The sequence below is a fragment of the Pleurodeles waltl genome, chromosome 1_1 (assembly GCF_031143425.1).
Source record: "Pleurodeles waltl isolate 20211129_DDA chromosome 1_1, aPleWal1.hap1.20221129, whole genome shotgun sequence".
Classification (NCBI taxonomy): Eukaryota; Metazoa; Chordata; class Amphibia; order Caudata; family Salamandridae; genus Pleurodeles; species Pleurodeles waltl.
The window spans coordinates 637,722,517-637,738,821 of NC_090436.1; the positions used below are offsets into that span (position 1 = coordinate 637,722,517).

At 37.6% G+C, this 16,305-nt stretch overlaps 1 protein-coding gene across 1 annotated transcript in view; it reads left to right on the plus strand.

Annotated features, from left to right (window-relative positions):
* Positions 1-583: 583 nt before the first annotated feature.
* AP3S1 (adaptor related protein complex 3 subunit sigma 1) overlaps positions 584-16,305 on the plus strand; it is a 179,571-nt gene continuing 163,849 nt past the window's right edge. Inside the window, exons 1-2 of the mRNA XM_069226637.1 lie at positions 584-785; positions 2,523-2,614. Coding sequence (XP_069082738.1) covers positions 717-785; positions 2,523-2,614 — 161 coding nt within the window. The 5' untranslated portion in view covers positions 584-716. The remainder of the gene's footprint in view (positions 786-2,522; positions 2,615-16,305) is intronic.

Genomic DNA, 16,305 nt, shown 5'->3' on the forward strand with positions numbered 1-16,305 from the left:
GCTGTGTTCATACGATACAAAGCTGCAAAAAATAATAACGGTTCGTGAATTTAGGCCACTTTTCTTGGGAGTGTCCGAGCCTAATTGTGTTCCCAATCCGACCCTGGTTAAGTGGAGTGTGTGGCCATTGCACGAATAAAGGTGCTCCTCAATACATCTCTCAATGTTCATTTTCGGAAGTTCATATTTTATAAACAGCTAGCCATTTTTTGTGTAACGTCCTTTGTAAGAGTCCCAAATGTAAATGGAACGTGCTGCAGTTTAGAACGCCAACCTGTTCGCATGTTGACCTGAAATTGTTACATAGGATTCCGATCTGATTGACTTCGACTCCTTATTAATTTGTTGACTGTCCCGCCGCGGGAGGATATATATAATTTATTGGGGTAAATAAGTGTTCGCTTATGAGTTTTCTGCATTTCGCAAAGATGATCAAAGGACGAAGTGTTTCTGTCATGCCCTTGTCACGAGGACAGCCACCGCGATCTGATTGATCATTTGCTGTAACAGACCCTGGCTGAGTCTTAAAGCACTTCCTGCTTTGTGACTGGAGGGATCCCTCACTGGAATTTGCGGCTGCGTGCGCATGCGCATGCGCGGTGGTATTAGACCATAACAATCGTGAGGAATCGTATTAAGCTGAAGAGACGATTAGAAGAGGAGACCCCGCCTGTACGCTGCACCCGGCGCCCCCAGATATCTGCGCCGGCCTCAGCATGATCAAAGCCATACTTATCTTCAACAACCACGGCAAACCGCGGCTCTCCAAATTCTATGAGCATTACGTGAGTAAAGACCGCTCCTCCCATCCCGGAACCATCGCCTAGAGCCACTGGGCTGCACCGGTATCACACTGGGGCTGATAGCTCGAGAAACAAACATCATGCTGCCGACTTCAGTAGAAAACACAAGTAGGGAGGGGTATTGATACAAAACCATCAGCACTCACGGAGGAGTTGAGTGCTGTTAAACCCAGAGGGGGAACGAGCATGCAAGCAATAGGGCGCAGGGAGAAGGTGCTGACACACAGAATAACCAACGCACAGGGAGGTAACAGGAGCCATGAAAATGCACCGTCAGTGCATACGAAGGGCTGCACTGTTACAGTTGAACCTTTAATACACATAAATAACGACACCACGTAAAGCGTGCTTTGCCATTCTCCAAAGCATCACACATCCGGATGAAACTGGCACAGTATCACCTTGCCACTGGCAGCATCACACATGGCAGTGTGCTTAACAGCCATTGAACATGGTGCAGTACATGCCTCGTTCAGTGGTCTTTGTGATGTGACGCTGCTCTAGTGGTTCTCTTCCTCTCAATACGCCGATTCCTCACAATTCAGGGTTTGAAAGTATCCTCTCCTAGTTGCAGCTGTCAGTAGTACCTCGTCCTAGGTTATGCCGTTTGTCCCATTGACACCTATATCATATGATGAAGTGTTAGTACAGTGCCTCTGCCCTGTGTGCTGCTAATGGCAACATATAGCTGCCCATCTCCCTGTGCTGTTGATATTTGTGCATCGAGGGCCTGCGTTGTAGAATATGTTCAGTTGTGTTCTTCCTGAGGTGTTACTCATGAGTTAACAGCACTTCAGTTTGTGGCTCCTAGTCTACTGGCCGATGGAAGCACATCTTTCCCTTTTTACAGTGTATACATTAAAGGTACACGGTCAATCGCATAATATCTCTATTAACACACTGACTTTTGACCCTCTTACAAAATAACTAATTATCGTAGAAATACAACGTGAACAACTTGTGTGCAACTAAACCGCTATCCAGTTAGCACTCTTCATCGGCAATTTTCCATCTCTATTGCATGTAAGAAAATTCAATTAAATAATCCTTGAATATTAGGAAATACCAATTTATGACTGTCTACTCGTCGTTGTTTCTCAGAAGTATTGAACTTTTTTAAGAAACTGGAGAACAGAACTGAATATAAGGAAATACCAAATGCCTTATGCAAGTGTGCAATGGATCTTCTTTGTCTACGAAAACTATCATGTAATTCATATTGCACTAGTTAGCAATTTTTGCTTTAAAACTAAGGTGATTGTGTTCCAGCTCACAGACCACCTTACTCCCCGCCTTCTCTATAATTCCTTGGACCACTCCTTCATTTCCACATTGCACATTTGATCGGAATAAGAAACACCTTGCCAAACCCATATTTTCCATCCGCAACATTCCTGCACCAATGTTTATTCCATCAGGCAACGCAAAATCATAGAACCAACCCACACTATAAATGATCCAAATGAATAACGAATATCTTACTTATTTTGATCAAACTGGAAAATATGTTAGATTTAGTGGACCTACTGGTATGCACTCCTCAATGCGAGTAGTTTAGAGTGTAAGAAAACTAGAGAACGTAAGAAAACTGGATAACACAATTGTAGGTACCACAGGTTTTTTATTCACAATGATTAAATACCACAATGTTTATTCTTTATGAAACTGATTATTTTAAATGTCAGATCACTGTTAATGATAATCATGTTTATTTTACAGACTGAAGACACCCAGCAACAAATAATAAGGGAGACTTTTCACCTGGTTTCTAAGCGAGATGAAAATGTTTGTAATTTCTTAGAAGGAGGCCTGTAAGTATAACACTGCCCATTTGTATCAGAATATGATTGTTTTTCTAGATGTTATTTGACTTTAAAATATCACTACTACCTAGAGAAATAGTTGACAGTCCCACCCCCCACCCGCAGTCACTTTGATTCGGTTTATATTTCACACTCTTGCAAATTGTTTTTTCACATTTAGTCATACTTGTAGATTAGTTATAGTACTACAGCCATTACTTTAGTTCAGAATTAAAGCACAGATGGTGAAGAAAATGAGTGCAGAGAACTGTGCATTTTTCAGCACAAACACAATTCTCTATTTTCAAGAGTACCTGCCTTTTGTGCCTCTCCTCTTAAATGTAGCTTCAGTTTTCTTCTGGTCTCATTTACCAGCTGTTCCTTGCCACAGTTTTCTGATTCTCACCCTTCCTGACGCATGTGTCCATCCATCCACCCAAGGCCACTTCTTCAGCCTCTCCACTCTGTTTTTCTCTTTTGATTGCAGCTTTTTTCCAGTTAAATTTCTTTCTCTATCTAAGATCCTGAAGCAAGCCCACTACATTGTCATCCTAATGTATGTGTATGTTTAGTCGTCCATTTACTGCAAATAGTTCACATGCTTATATCCACCAATAGAGAAGAACATCAAAATCTGTGTAGGTCTCTGAGCCCACATTAACATGTGGCAATATAGTGGCAGGACTGTTTACCATGTAACAGATCAGGCACACTTCTCCCATGTTTCTTCTAATTCCTGCATGTCTCATTTTGCATTTCATCCTGTATACCTGTCACGGTAATATCGTTTTAATATCTGTTCTCTGTAAATTGGTGGGCTGAAGGGAAGGGAAAAGTGAGAGAGCATAAAGGTGATTTTCAAATCATGTGTCAAAGAAGAGGCCAAGAGTCTTACAAGCAAGCAGTGAGACCATAGCTCAAGACAAGTAAGATGATTTTCGGCCTTCTAAACTGCATGAAGTCCACTGTCGGGCCTCCACGTGCTCCAACCTTCTGTGCTTACCTTAATTGAAGATGTTGTAGAAACTGCCACTCACTTGTTGAGATGTTATCGTGCAGTCATTTCGAGGTTCATTTCAGATGTTAAGTTCAGTTTTCTTGAGACAAATTTTGAAACTTTCTGTGTTCTTGGTAAATAACACCAAGGTTAAGACATTAATTAAAAAAAATCATAGAAAGATAGTAACTCTATATTCATATAAATTGCCGTTGACTGTACCTAAAAAATATCAAGCCCACAAACCTATTTTTGGGAACTGTGGACACCTCTGTTCATTGTAACTTATACCTTTGTGGACCACATATTTATTCCATGAAAATTACTGTGTGTTGTAGCTTGGCACTGGCACGAGATGCTGGGCACGAGATGCCAGCTGTGTACTTGGGTTCTCGAGTGAGAATCCAGGTGCGCGGATGTGCGTAAGCGGGGACAGTTGAGGGAGACACTGAAGCCGAAAGCGACCTCTAAGAAAGCCGTGTTGTATTCTTTTAACTTCAGGCAGGATATTACCAGATTAAATTTATTGAAGAAACCTTTGTGTGCGGAACCTCAATCATAACAATGGCGATGAGCTGCCTGAAGACAGACTGAAGCATGCACTGGAAGTATTTTTATTTTTTTTAAGCAAACTACATTCCGTGCCACTTCCTATACTGCGGTAAGACTTTTCATGACAAAACTTTAATTTACCGAATGATATTCTTAGCGCCTGTGTTATTTGAAGGAGCAGGTGGTTGAGAAGTGGTGATCTCCACGCGCATTAAAGTCTCCATCAAAGTTGGGAGACGCATGTCAAGACACTTTAGGGAATTAGAACGCACATACGCGTTCATTACTTTACGTCGATAGGCACGCCCTGTTGCCTTCGCATCGCCAACAATGCATTCTGCGCACAAGTTACGGCGATAAGCATGCCATTTATGTACATTATTGTGGTTCAGCAGTGTTATATATTTGTTTTCTGGGAGACCAGCGCGTTACACTGCACATTTTTCAGGTTGTGTAATAGTGAATTTAGATTTTAGAATCTTGTGAATGGAACGTTTTCTGTCGGCTTACAATCAGAAGCGTTTTGTTCGTTAGGAGCGTGTGTGAGTGCTCCAATAAAGGTTACTTGCTTAAGGACATCGTTGTTCCTGGTGTCATTTGATTACAACATTTTGGCGACGATTTAAAAACCAGGAGCACTCACCACAGACTCGAGGATTTTCACAATATTCAGCACTTTGTAGATGGCAGACGGAGACGGTTTAGGAGTGTTCCTGCATTCCGGTGATGTTGGATTTCTAGGAGGATAGATTCAAAACTTTCAGGAACTGGAAGTGGTGAGGCAGAATATTTTTTGTTATTTTTTATTTTTGACTGAACTGCATACTATTTCTCAGAATTGGCAGTTGTTTGGCAGCCATCTTAGAGACAGTGTTGTTCGTATGAAAGATTAGTAAGAGAACAACGTCATGAATCGGCGGCCATCTTAGGTTAACAAGTTTTTTTTTTTTTTTTTTTTTTTGTTTTTTTTGCAATTTCAAAGTGAATTTAAAGGCACATTATTGCAGTTTAAAAATAAAACAAGAAGAAAAACTCTCATTTATATTTTCTATCCTTGACTATTCAGTCATAATGAATAACATTTGTGGTAATCCTCCTCCGCCATTTTTAAACTCTGCTAATGAGGCTACTATGAAATGGGAAAAATGGTTCAGACATTTTAAAAACTACATGTTGGCAATTAATGGAGATTCATTTGAATCACACAGAAAAAAAGCGTTACTACTCAACTTAATTGGCTTGGAAGCTGAAGACATCTTTGAGCATCTACCTCCAGTTTTACCACCATCTGGCACAGACGCTAGAGATTATGACTGTTTTTCAGAAGCTGTAGATAGGTTTCAAAAAAAGATTTTCAGAGGAACCACACATTGTTATGGAAAGGTATAAGTTTTTCACACGTCATCAACAATTTAATGAGTCAGTTGACTCATATATTTCTGCTTTACGAATTTTGGCTGCAGACTGTGAATTTGGAGAAACAGCGGATATTTATATTAGAGATCAGTTAATTATTTTCTGTTCGAATAAAAAGATTCAGGAACAATTGCTTAGACAACGCAATCCCACTTTGAGAGAAGCAATTGACACGGCTAAGAGTGTTGAATGTACAATAAAATCTTTCAAAGCCATTAATGTGGATGACATTAACAAAGAGATTGCAGCTGTAGCTTTAAATGATACAGAGAAATATGAGGCTAGTAACAAAGGAACATTTTCTAAAGGAAAACAAGTCAGTATTAACAAACAAATTTCAGGATACAATGTTAGTAAGACATTTTGTGATAAGTGTGGTTCCAAAACACATGCATCTCAATTCAAGTTTTGCCCAGCCAAAGGCAAAGAATGTTTCAAGTGCAAGAAGATTGGTCATTTTGGCAATGTTTGCAGATCGGTAGCCAACAGAAGAATATCTACGCTGGAGGAATCAAAGTGTGATAACGAGATGGAAGATCATTTCGTTCTCAGTCTTAAGGAAAAGGTTTCATGCACAAATAAGTTTGATACAGAAAAGACCAGGAAGGGTATTAACTGCACTGAAATTGACAAAGAACCCTATATTCCACCTGATTGTGAAATCGTCATTGATGGATTGAATGTGAACGTTTTGGCAGATTCTGGATCACCATATACTATCTTATCAGATCAGTTTTTTAATGAAAACTGGGATGATAAAAAGTTAGAACCAAATGATGTCAAAGTATATGGTTTTGGGGGCAAAGAGATTGATATGCTTGGATTTTTCATAGCGGATATCAAATTTTTAAACCGGTCAATTATTGGAAAAGTATATGTTGCCATTGATGGGTTACATGTTATTGGTTGGCGTCATCAAAAGAAAATGGGAATGGTGCTCAATCCAAATGCCAAGAACCCAGTGTATCTGTCTGATAATATACAGTCCAAGTTTTGAACACAAGTACAGATAAGTTGGAGTTGTTATTAGACAAATTTAAAAATTTGTTTAGCAAAGAGTTAGGTAAGGTGACAGGATTTTCACATCACATTCAACTTAAAAAAAATGCTGTTCCTATCAAACACAAATTAAGGCATGTTCCACTTTCGGTCAGTAAGGAGTTATCTGAGATGTTAGTCAGAATGTGTAAGGAGGATATTATTGAGCCTGTTGATGCTGCAGAATGGGTTTCCCCAATTGTTCTGGTGCGGAAAAAATCAGGAGATTTGCGTTTGTGTGCTGATTTAAGATCTGTGAACAAGCAAATTTTGGTGGATTGTTTTCCACTTCCACGCATTCAAGAGCTTTTCACAAAGTTAGAGGGTTCTAAATTTTTTTCAAAGATTGATCTGAAGGCAGCATACCACCAAGTAGAGTTAACTCCCGAATCTCGTTGCATTACCACTTTTATTACTCCAGATGGTGCTTTTCAATATAAACGCATGCCTTTTGGTTTGGCATCAGCTGCTTCTGTTTTTCAAAAATTGATGCATTGTGTATTTAAGGATGTTGGGAATGTCATTGCTTTTCAGGATGATATTTTGATCTACACAGCTACAAAAGAGGAACACTATACGAAGTTGGACAAGGTGTTGTCAATCCTTAGTGATAGGGGTATGACGATTCAATTCGACAAGTGTACATTGTTAACTAATGAAATAGACTATTTAGGTCATTCTATTTAAGGAAAAGGTATCACACCTATTAAGAATTCTCTACAGGTGATACAAAACATTGAGGAACCCAGAAACAAAGACCAGGTTCATTCCTTTTTAGGCCTATGTGAGTACTATGCTAAATTTGTCAAAAATTTTAGCGATTTAGCTATGCCTTTACGTGTATTACTTAAGAAAAATGAAACATTTAGGTGGTCTAATGATCAGGTTGATGCTTTCAACAAGTTAAAGAAGTCTATTGTAAATTCGAAACCACTTTCTCCATATTCTGGTGATGCAGTAAATGTTATTACTGTGGATGCAAGTTCAACAGGATTAGGAGCAGTATTAACTCAAGTCAAAGGGAATGTTGAACAAACCATTGCTTTTGGTTCTAGGGCATTGTCTGAAGCTGAGTGTAGGTATTCAACTATTGAACGTGAGGCACTTGCCTGTGCGTGGTCCGTTGAACACTTTAAAATATATATATGGGGGAAACATTTCAAATTGAGAACTGATCATAAACCACTGATTTCTTTATTATCTAAAAATGGCATGGGTAGAGCGTCTTCAAGACTCATACGTATTTTAGCAAAATTGTATGAATACAATTTTACAGTGTCTTATTTGCCAGGTACAAGGAATACCAGAGCGGATTGTTTTTCGAGATTATCTGTCAGTAAGGAAATGTCTACAGATTCTGAAGTGATTGAAGAATGTGTTGTTGCAAGTGTGAGAGATGCAGTATTGTCAATTTGTGAAGTAATTTCAGAAAAAGAATGGGTTTCAGCATATGACAAAGATGAAGTTCTTGGAATTGTGAAGGGTTTTATCATAAAAGGTTGGCCACAAGAGAAATCTTTAACAAAGGATTTACAAGTTTTCTGGAAAGTTAGAAATGAATTGTCCATAGAAAATGATTTGTTACTTAAGGGTGAATGTTTTGTACCTCCTACAGAAATAAGAAGAAAGTTGATTTCTATAGCTCATATTGGACATTTAGGACAATCTGGAACTATTAAAAAATTGAGAGATCAGTTTTGGTGGCCGTACATGGATTCAGAGGTAGTTGTTTTCATTAAGAATTGTTTGTTGTGTCAGGATTCTGATAAAGTTTTGAAGACACAGAAAACTGAGGTTAATGTATTACCGTTTCCAGAACAACCATGGAAGGATTTACCTATGGATTTACTTGGTCCTTATGAAGGTATTAGTTTGGAAAAAGTATATATATTGGTTATTATTGATTATTTCTCCAAATGGGTTGAGTATAAGTGGATTGAGCGACCCAGTACTGATGAGGTAATTGAGTTTCTAAACAATTGTTTCAGAAAAGAAGGTTATCCTGATAGTATCACTACTGACAATGGTACACAGTTTACTTCTTCTAAATTACAAGATTTCTTGTCTAATTTAGGGGTTAAACATAAACGAACTGCTTTATATGCACCCAATATGAACGGTTTAGTTGAAAGATTCAATAGAACTTTAGTAGAGGCAGTACAACTGGCTCTAAATGCTAAGATTAATGTTAAGGAACATGTTGCACAAATGATTTGGTCTTATCACTGTACACCTCATTCTTTAACTAAATTTTCACCGTTTTTGATGTTGAAAGGAAGGAAACCAAGACTAGGTCTAAATCCATCTTGGTTGCAAAACAATGTACAGATTTATGATATGAATAGGATATACAATGAGGCCAAGGTGAATGTTGAGTTTAGGAACAAAAATAATTACAAGGAAAATGGACAAAGGAGTCTAAGTTTAAATGTTGATGATTGGGTTAAGATCAAGCTTCCCACACATGTCAGAAAGGGAGAATCAAAGTATTCAAAACCTTGGAAAGTTATTAGGGTTGGGAGGTCTTCAGCTATGTTGAGTAATGGTTCATGGTGGCATTGTTCCAGATTAGCACGTGTAAACTTTGAAGGCTGTCACAAGTTAAGTCATCTATCTGATCCTGATTTTGGGTGTGAATCATTCAAGGCTTATTCAAACAGTAGAACAGGTTATACCGACAATACTTTGTTGGGTCATCGTGAAGAATATAGTTCTTCAAATGTTCATATGAATGAGTTTGGTGTCAGGGCCAGCAGACATAAAAAATTGCCAAACAAATACAATGATTACTTAATGTATTAGACAACTTTTATTTAGGGTTTAAAAAAAAAAAAATATATATATTACGAGGTTTTAAGAACGTATATTACAAAGTTTATGGCAGTTTTTATTTTTTATTTGTTTGGTTTTATTCACTTGTTTATTTCATCTTGTTTGTTTGAAAAGAAGGAGATGTGTAATAGTGAATTTAGATTTTAGAATCTTGTGAATGGAACGTTTTCTGTCGGCTTACGATCAGAAGCGTTTTGTTCGTTAGGAGCGTGTGTGAGTGCTCCAATAAAGGTTACTTGCTTAAGGACATCGTTGTTCCTGGTGTCATTTGATTACAACAGGTTGCGTTTACTTTTCTTGTGCTGTAAAGAGAAATCAACGTGCTAGTTGCACACAGATTTACAGAGTTAGGCACGTTTTTGGGTCAATTGCTTTAAACTGGTACCTGTCTTACAAGTACCGTTTTGTTGCAGTTTGCAATTAAATTGTATTATAAATATTGACAAGGACACATTTTGTGAATAACTTGTTTTAACATTTTTCTGGAAGGGAAAAAAAAGTATTTGAAATGAGTTCTCCAACTTCATGTCATGTATCTGCAAAAAATGTTACCATCAATCCTACTGGTGCTGAACCCATTCTAAAATGGGAAGAATGGAAGGACTATTTTTTAAATTATATTGAAGCAATTGAAGGAAAAAAAACACAATCTCTTCTGAACACAAAAAAGGCTATATTTGCATGCTTGAGGACCTATTGGGCTGAAAACTTACAATCAAATGACTAAAGTGGAAGTGACAGGAGACATCAACATATTTAAGGCAGCTATTCAAGACCTGGATAGTTATTATAGACTTAAAGTATGTATTGGCATCACTAGATACAAATTCTTTCAACTGAAAGAAGGGAATACAGAAACTGTAGATGATGACATTGCAGAACTGAACAAGTTGGCATTAGATTGTAAGTTTGGTGGATTCAAAGATGATATGTTCAGAGATCAAGTTGTTATGCATGCGAGTAATCCTGCAATACAGGAACGTCTATGGATTAATGGAGAGGCACCTTTGAATGATGTTTTAGCCGTGGTTCGTAAGGCTGAAATGTCAAACAGATGTGCTGGTGCATTAAAGTTAGGTGCAAAAGACGTTGAGACCATTTGCAAAATCCAAAATGAATATAAGAATTCGAAACAAATCATAAAGAACATGGAATCGAAAGACCCAACAAGATGCTATCGATGTGATTGCAAGAACCATCTGGCTTCCAATAAAAGTTGTCCTGCAATTATACAGAAATGTGAAAATTGTGGTATTGTTAGACACTTCAAAGTTGTGTAGGAAAAAAAATAACTTATTGAAGTGCGTACATACTCCCAAGTTTTGAAGGTGAGGGAAGCAGTTAAGTGATGATGGATGTGATATGGAGAGAGTTATTAGTTTAAGTAAGAAATTTGTTCTAAATATAAAAGGAGATACTGTAAAGTCTAAACCGGAATGCTGGATAAGTATTGGTGGAGTTGCTTTAAAAATGTATGCCGATTCAGGATCACCCTAGACCGTCATTAATGAGTCAGTATGGAAGTAAAAGTTTATCAAGAAAATTGGTAATACGTTATTACCTCCAGATATTAATCCTGAAGGATTTAGTGGCAAACAAATTGACATGGTGGGTTTTAGGTTGTTGGTGTTCATGTTCAAGAACAGGGAAGCACGAGGAAAACTCTACGTGGCAGAAAATGGACCTCCAGTTCTGGGGTGGTATTTCCAAGGCAATCTACATATTGTTTTGAATCCTAATGATAAAAAACAAGTTTCAGTGGTAGATGAAGGAGAATAACTGGGTGAGGAATTCAAACTAAAATATTTGAAAGTTTTTGGCAATAATTTAGGGAATCTTAAAGGCTTTGAACACCAGATAATTTTAAAGGATGATGCCTCCCTAAGATACACAAAGTAAGGAATATTCCTTTTGCTGTGAGAGGAAGTTTCTGCTGAATTAGAAAAATTAGTGTCATCTTGCGTTGTAGAACCCCTTGAAGCTTCTGACTGGATTTCACCTTTGGTGTTTGCTAGACAGAGTAATGGAAAAATAAGATTATGTGTGGACTTGCATCATTTAAATAACAACATCATTGTAGATCAGTTTCCTCTACCGAAGATTAATGAAATGGTGGCATGTCTTAAAGGAGTAAGGTGGTTTTTCACAATTGACCTATCTTCTGCTTATCATCAGATTTCATTAACAGAAAGCTCAAGGAAATATGCAGCATGTATAACGCCAGTAGGTTGCTATTAAATTAAATGCATGCTGTTCGGGCTAGTGTCAGCAGCAGCGGTTTCCCAGAGATTAATGTCTAAACTGTTCATAAAGGAGGAAAATGTGAAATTCTTCCAAGATCACATCCTGATTTAGGTACCACAAAAGTCGAACATGATACCTAATTCATGAGAGTTTTGTCAATATTAGAATCTAAAGGTCTAACTATTGAAATTAATAAATGTAAATTTTCTGTAAATAGTGTTTCTTATCTTGGTCATGTTATCAGTGCTGATGGGGTTACACCAAAATCATCTTCAATTAAAGCTATTAAGGAGGCACCTGTCCCTACATACAAAGAATATGTAAGATCCTTTTTGGGTCTGGCAGAATATTGTGCCCAGTATGTTCCACAGTTGCTTAAAAATAAGTGTAAATTTGTGTGGTCTACACAATGCGATGAAAATTTTCAATGTATAAAAGCTAAAATTGCTAATGCATCTGCCCTAGGAAGTTGTGACCCAAATGCATTGTGTATCATAACCACAGACGCTAGTAGCAAAGGTCTAGGAGCTGTGCTGACACAGAAAAAGGGAGCTGAGAAGGAACGTGTAATTGCATATGCCTCACGATCTTTATCACCCACAGAAGAAAAATACCCAATAATTGCGAGGGAAACATTGGCCTGTGCATGGGCGTTAGATCATTTTAGATTTTTTGTGTGTGGTAAACCATGCATTATGCAAACTGATCATAAACCATTGGTGAAAATATTAAGTACTGAAGGTATGGCCAATTCATCTGCTAGGTTAGCACGTTTATCTATGCGATTGGCTGATTACCAATACAAGGTACTATATGTTCCTGGAAAGGATAATGTGGTGGCAGATTTTTTATTTTTATCTAGGATGCCTAATGAATCGGAAGAATGTGAAGTTGATAAATGGAATGAGTTTCAAATTGCTTTGATTCACGATAGTGGTGAAGCAGCTATTAAAGGAGATGAATGGTATAAAGAGTATGAGACTGATAAGACTTTAACAGATTTCAAGAGATTTGCATGTAGTGGTTGGCCGAATAAACAAAAAATTGACACAAGTCTTAAAACCATTTTGGGAAGTGAGATCGGATCTAGACGATTTGGTAAAAAGAGGGGAACGTATAATTCCACCTGAAACTTTACGAGAAGTGGTTATTGCTTTAAGCTATGCAGGACATTTGGGAATAACAAGAACCAAATCTATTGTGAAAAAATTGTTTTGGTGGCCAGGAGTGGATATGGTAACAGAAAGATTTGTAAGGGAATGTCCTGGTTGTAGGATAGCTGATAAGTCTTTAAAGACTTTGCGACCACCAATAAGTGATTGTTTATTGCCTAATACTCCATGGGAAACTATAGCAATTGACATTGTTGGCCCCTTTGCTGACCCACAGAAGTACATTTTAGTTTTAATGGATTTGTTTAGTTATTGGCCAGTGGTAAAGATTGTAGACAAGGCTGACACTGATGCTGTGTTGGAATTCTTGATGAAACTTTCATTTCTGAAGGTATTCCAGCTAGTATTTTAAGTGACAATGGTGTGCAATTCATGTCAATAAAAGCCAAACATTATTTTGAGAGGTTAGGAATTAAGCATAAAACCACCTCACTATACAATCCCAGTGAGAATGGCATGGTAGAAAGATTCAACCGGGCAATTAAGGGAATCATTCAACTAGCAAGGGTTAGCAATGAAGATTGGCTTATTCAGTTAGGTAAAATGATTTGGGATTATAAGGTCACAGATTGTGATTCTGTTGGTGTATCTCCTTTTGTTATGATTCGTGGTAGGAATGCTAAAACCAAATTTACTCCAGGATGATTATTCCGTTCTGGTGTTGAACAGTGGTCTATTGAAGATGCCAGGAGGAAGATGAAAGAAACTCATGACAAGTCTAAATTGTATTATGATGAGAAGAAGGGAACCAAACGAGTACACATGGAAGTGGGCGATTGGGTCAGGATAAAGAAACCAGGTGTAGTACTTAAGAGAGAGTGTACATTTTATGAACCTGAAGAAGTAGTGGAAGTGTTGTGCAATGCGGTAAGATTAAGCAATGTAAACGATTGGAATTTGAACCGTGTAGCCCATTACAATAATGTATGTTAGAAACAGGAACGGTATGATAACAGAAATATAGATTTGGGAGATGAGGATGAGTTTATAGAGAGTGAACGTGTAAATGATAAGCAACAGAATGATAAGCGATCCAGGAGAGAGGAATAATTGAGTCATTTTGATCAAAGTAAACTTACACAGATGGAGAGGACGAATAATGAATGCCATGAAGAAGGAGAGTGTGTGGGAGGAAATCCTCGGAAGGAAGTGATTAATGACAATGAGTCCACCTTGCATCCTGTAGTTGCTAAAGATTTTGGGGAAGAACTTGTATCTGAGCAAAAAACTAATGGAGCAAGGAAAGTCCCTGTGTGGTTAAAGGATTTTGTGTATGGTAATTTGTGAATTGTAAATATTATTTTTTTTGTTTTATTTTCCCTATATTATCATATGTTATGTAAAATTAGGTAACCTAGTTTAGTGTGTTCTAGTTTAAAGCAGATGTATTCCAAGTGTTTCAAATTATGTTGAGAAAAAAATGAATGACATATTGTAATTGTTTCCATTTGATAAGGAGGGGGATGTGTTGTAGCTTGGCACTGGCACGAGATGCTGGACACGAGATGCCGGCTGTGTACTTGGATTCTCGAGTGAGAATCTAGTTGCGTGGACGTGGGTAAGCCAGGGACAGTTGAGGGAAACTCAGAAGCGGAAAGCGACCTCTAAGAAAAAAGTGCTATATTCTTTTAACTTCAGGCAGGATATTACCAGAATGAAGATATTGAAGATACCTCAATAATAACACTATCCCACTGCCATCCTGGAAATTGTAACTGAATGGAATTCACAGATACTTTCAAAGAACTATACACTTCTCTACCACCTTTAGATGTAGAAATGTAGATTTTTATGTTCCTGTGAATAAGATGTTGGTGGGCTTAACAAATACTTTCCAGGGTCCAAGTAACTGACTAATTTCTGCAAAGCACACTTTCCCTGTAAATCATACCTGGATGGCTCTCACAAATGCTTCCATTAGTATTAAGTATCTCCCTTTGTTCCTAACCCCACATTTGGAGGGACTGCAAAGACATCTGTTCTCAGAGATAAAATACTTTAGTAGGAAATGACTAATTCTCTACATTCCCTATAACTCCCACCTGAGTAGACTGTACCAATAGCTATACAAGGATCAGAGTATCACTCAACTTTCAACGCAATTTGCTCCTGGGTAAATCGTATATTCACATAGAAACAGAGCATCCCACTATGTCCCTTAAAATTTTTACAGTTCAGATAATTTCCTATCACCTGACTAACTGCGTATGCTATGTTATGTTATTTGTACATGCAGTCTAAATCTGGATGTATCACTCTAATAATTCCCCCTAAAACTGAGTACCTGCCTACTTTCCATTAATTTTGAATAGGGAAGTAACTACATTATTAAAGCAGTAATTATAATTTATGTGCTTTAACAGCATACCCTTCTTTTAGATATAGCTGAATGTACTCAATGTGCACACTAAGTTCACAGTAGATCTCTCAACTAGGCAGCATTATAATTTGTTACTTCATGCTTCTCTCCCCCTGGACGCTTCCAGTCTCTCACGAAGCACCAAAGGCATTCCCTCATAGTGTATTGAATATGACTTGTTTATCAAATAAAGGGACAGGACTAATCGCATCATGAAACCATCTAAGCCCTGGTTGGAAGTTGACTGAATAAAAATAGATCAAATCATTACAATCAGGACAGACCTTCATTAACATTATAATTACAGAATGTTATAAAATATTAGTAAAAGTGGGGGCTCTTGTAGCAGCATTTAATTAATTAAAATAATACATCACAACATAATCATATCCTTAAAAATAGAGTGAATAAAAATATAATTAATTAATGCAATTGTATTACAAGTGCTTCCCTAAACCTCCTGTCGGCCAGTTATAAATACTTTACCATATGTGATAAAATATATGGACTTTCAGTTTATGCTGAAATTCATAGTATCTAAGCACATGCAGATACTCTGTTTAAGAAAGAGGTGTCTCATCAAATGCCTTCCGTCAGACTCGGGCTGCGTAGGACGCAGTAAATTTTTATTAATCGTAAAACATTCTCAGTATAGCCATTGCCTTCGCTGTTCATCCAGACCCTGATGGTACTTCTCAGATTTCAAAACAGAAATCTGGAGGAAGCGTAGGCGAATTCTGTTATGTCTCTGTGGCTGTGTTGTAGTCTCATCTCATAAGAACCAATTAAGTAAGAGGCACGCTTTCTCTTTTAGAACTCCAAATACTCTGTCATTCTTGATGACAATAATATCTGATGGGGGAGATAATTCTGTGTTGAACGAAATTGAGAAATCTTGGAGTATCATTGAAGTTGGTTCTGTTTAGTGTATGACATTCAATATACATGCCTACATATTAACAAGGACATTTTGTGTTCCAAACATGTATGCACATCCTCACGGTCTCCCATGATCTCCCTTTTCTCACTGTCAAGTTGGATGATAGCTATCTTTTCCAGTTCAGTCAATAACAGGATATTTGAAATGGGC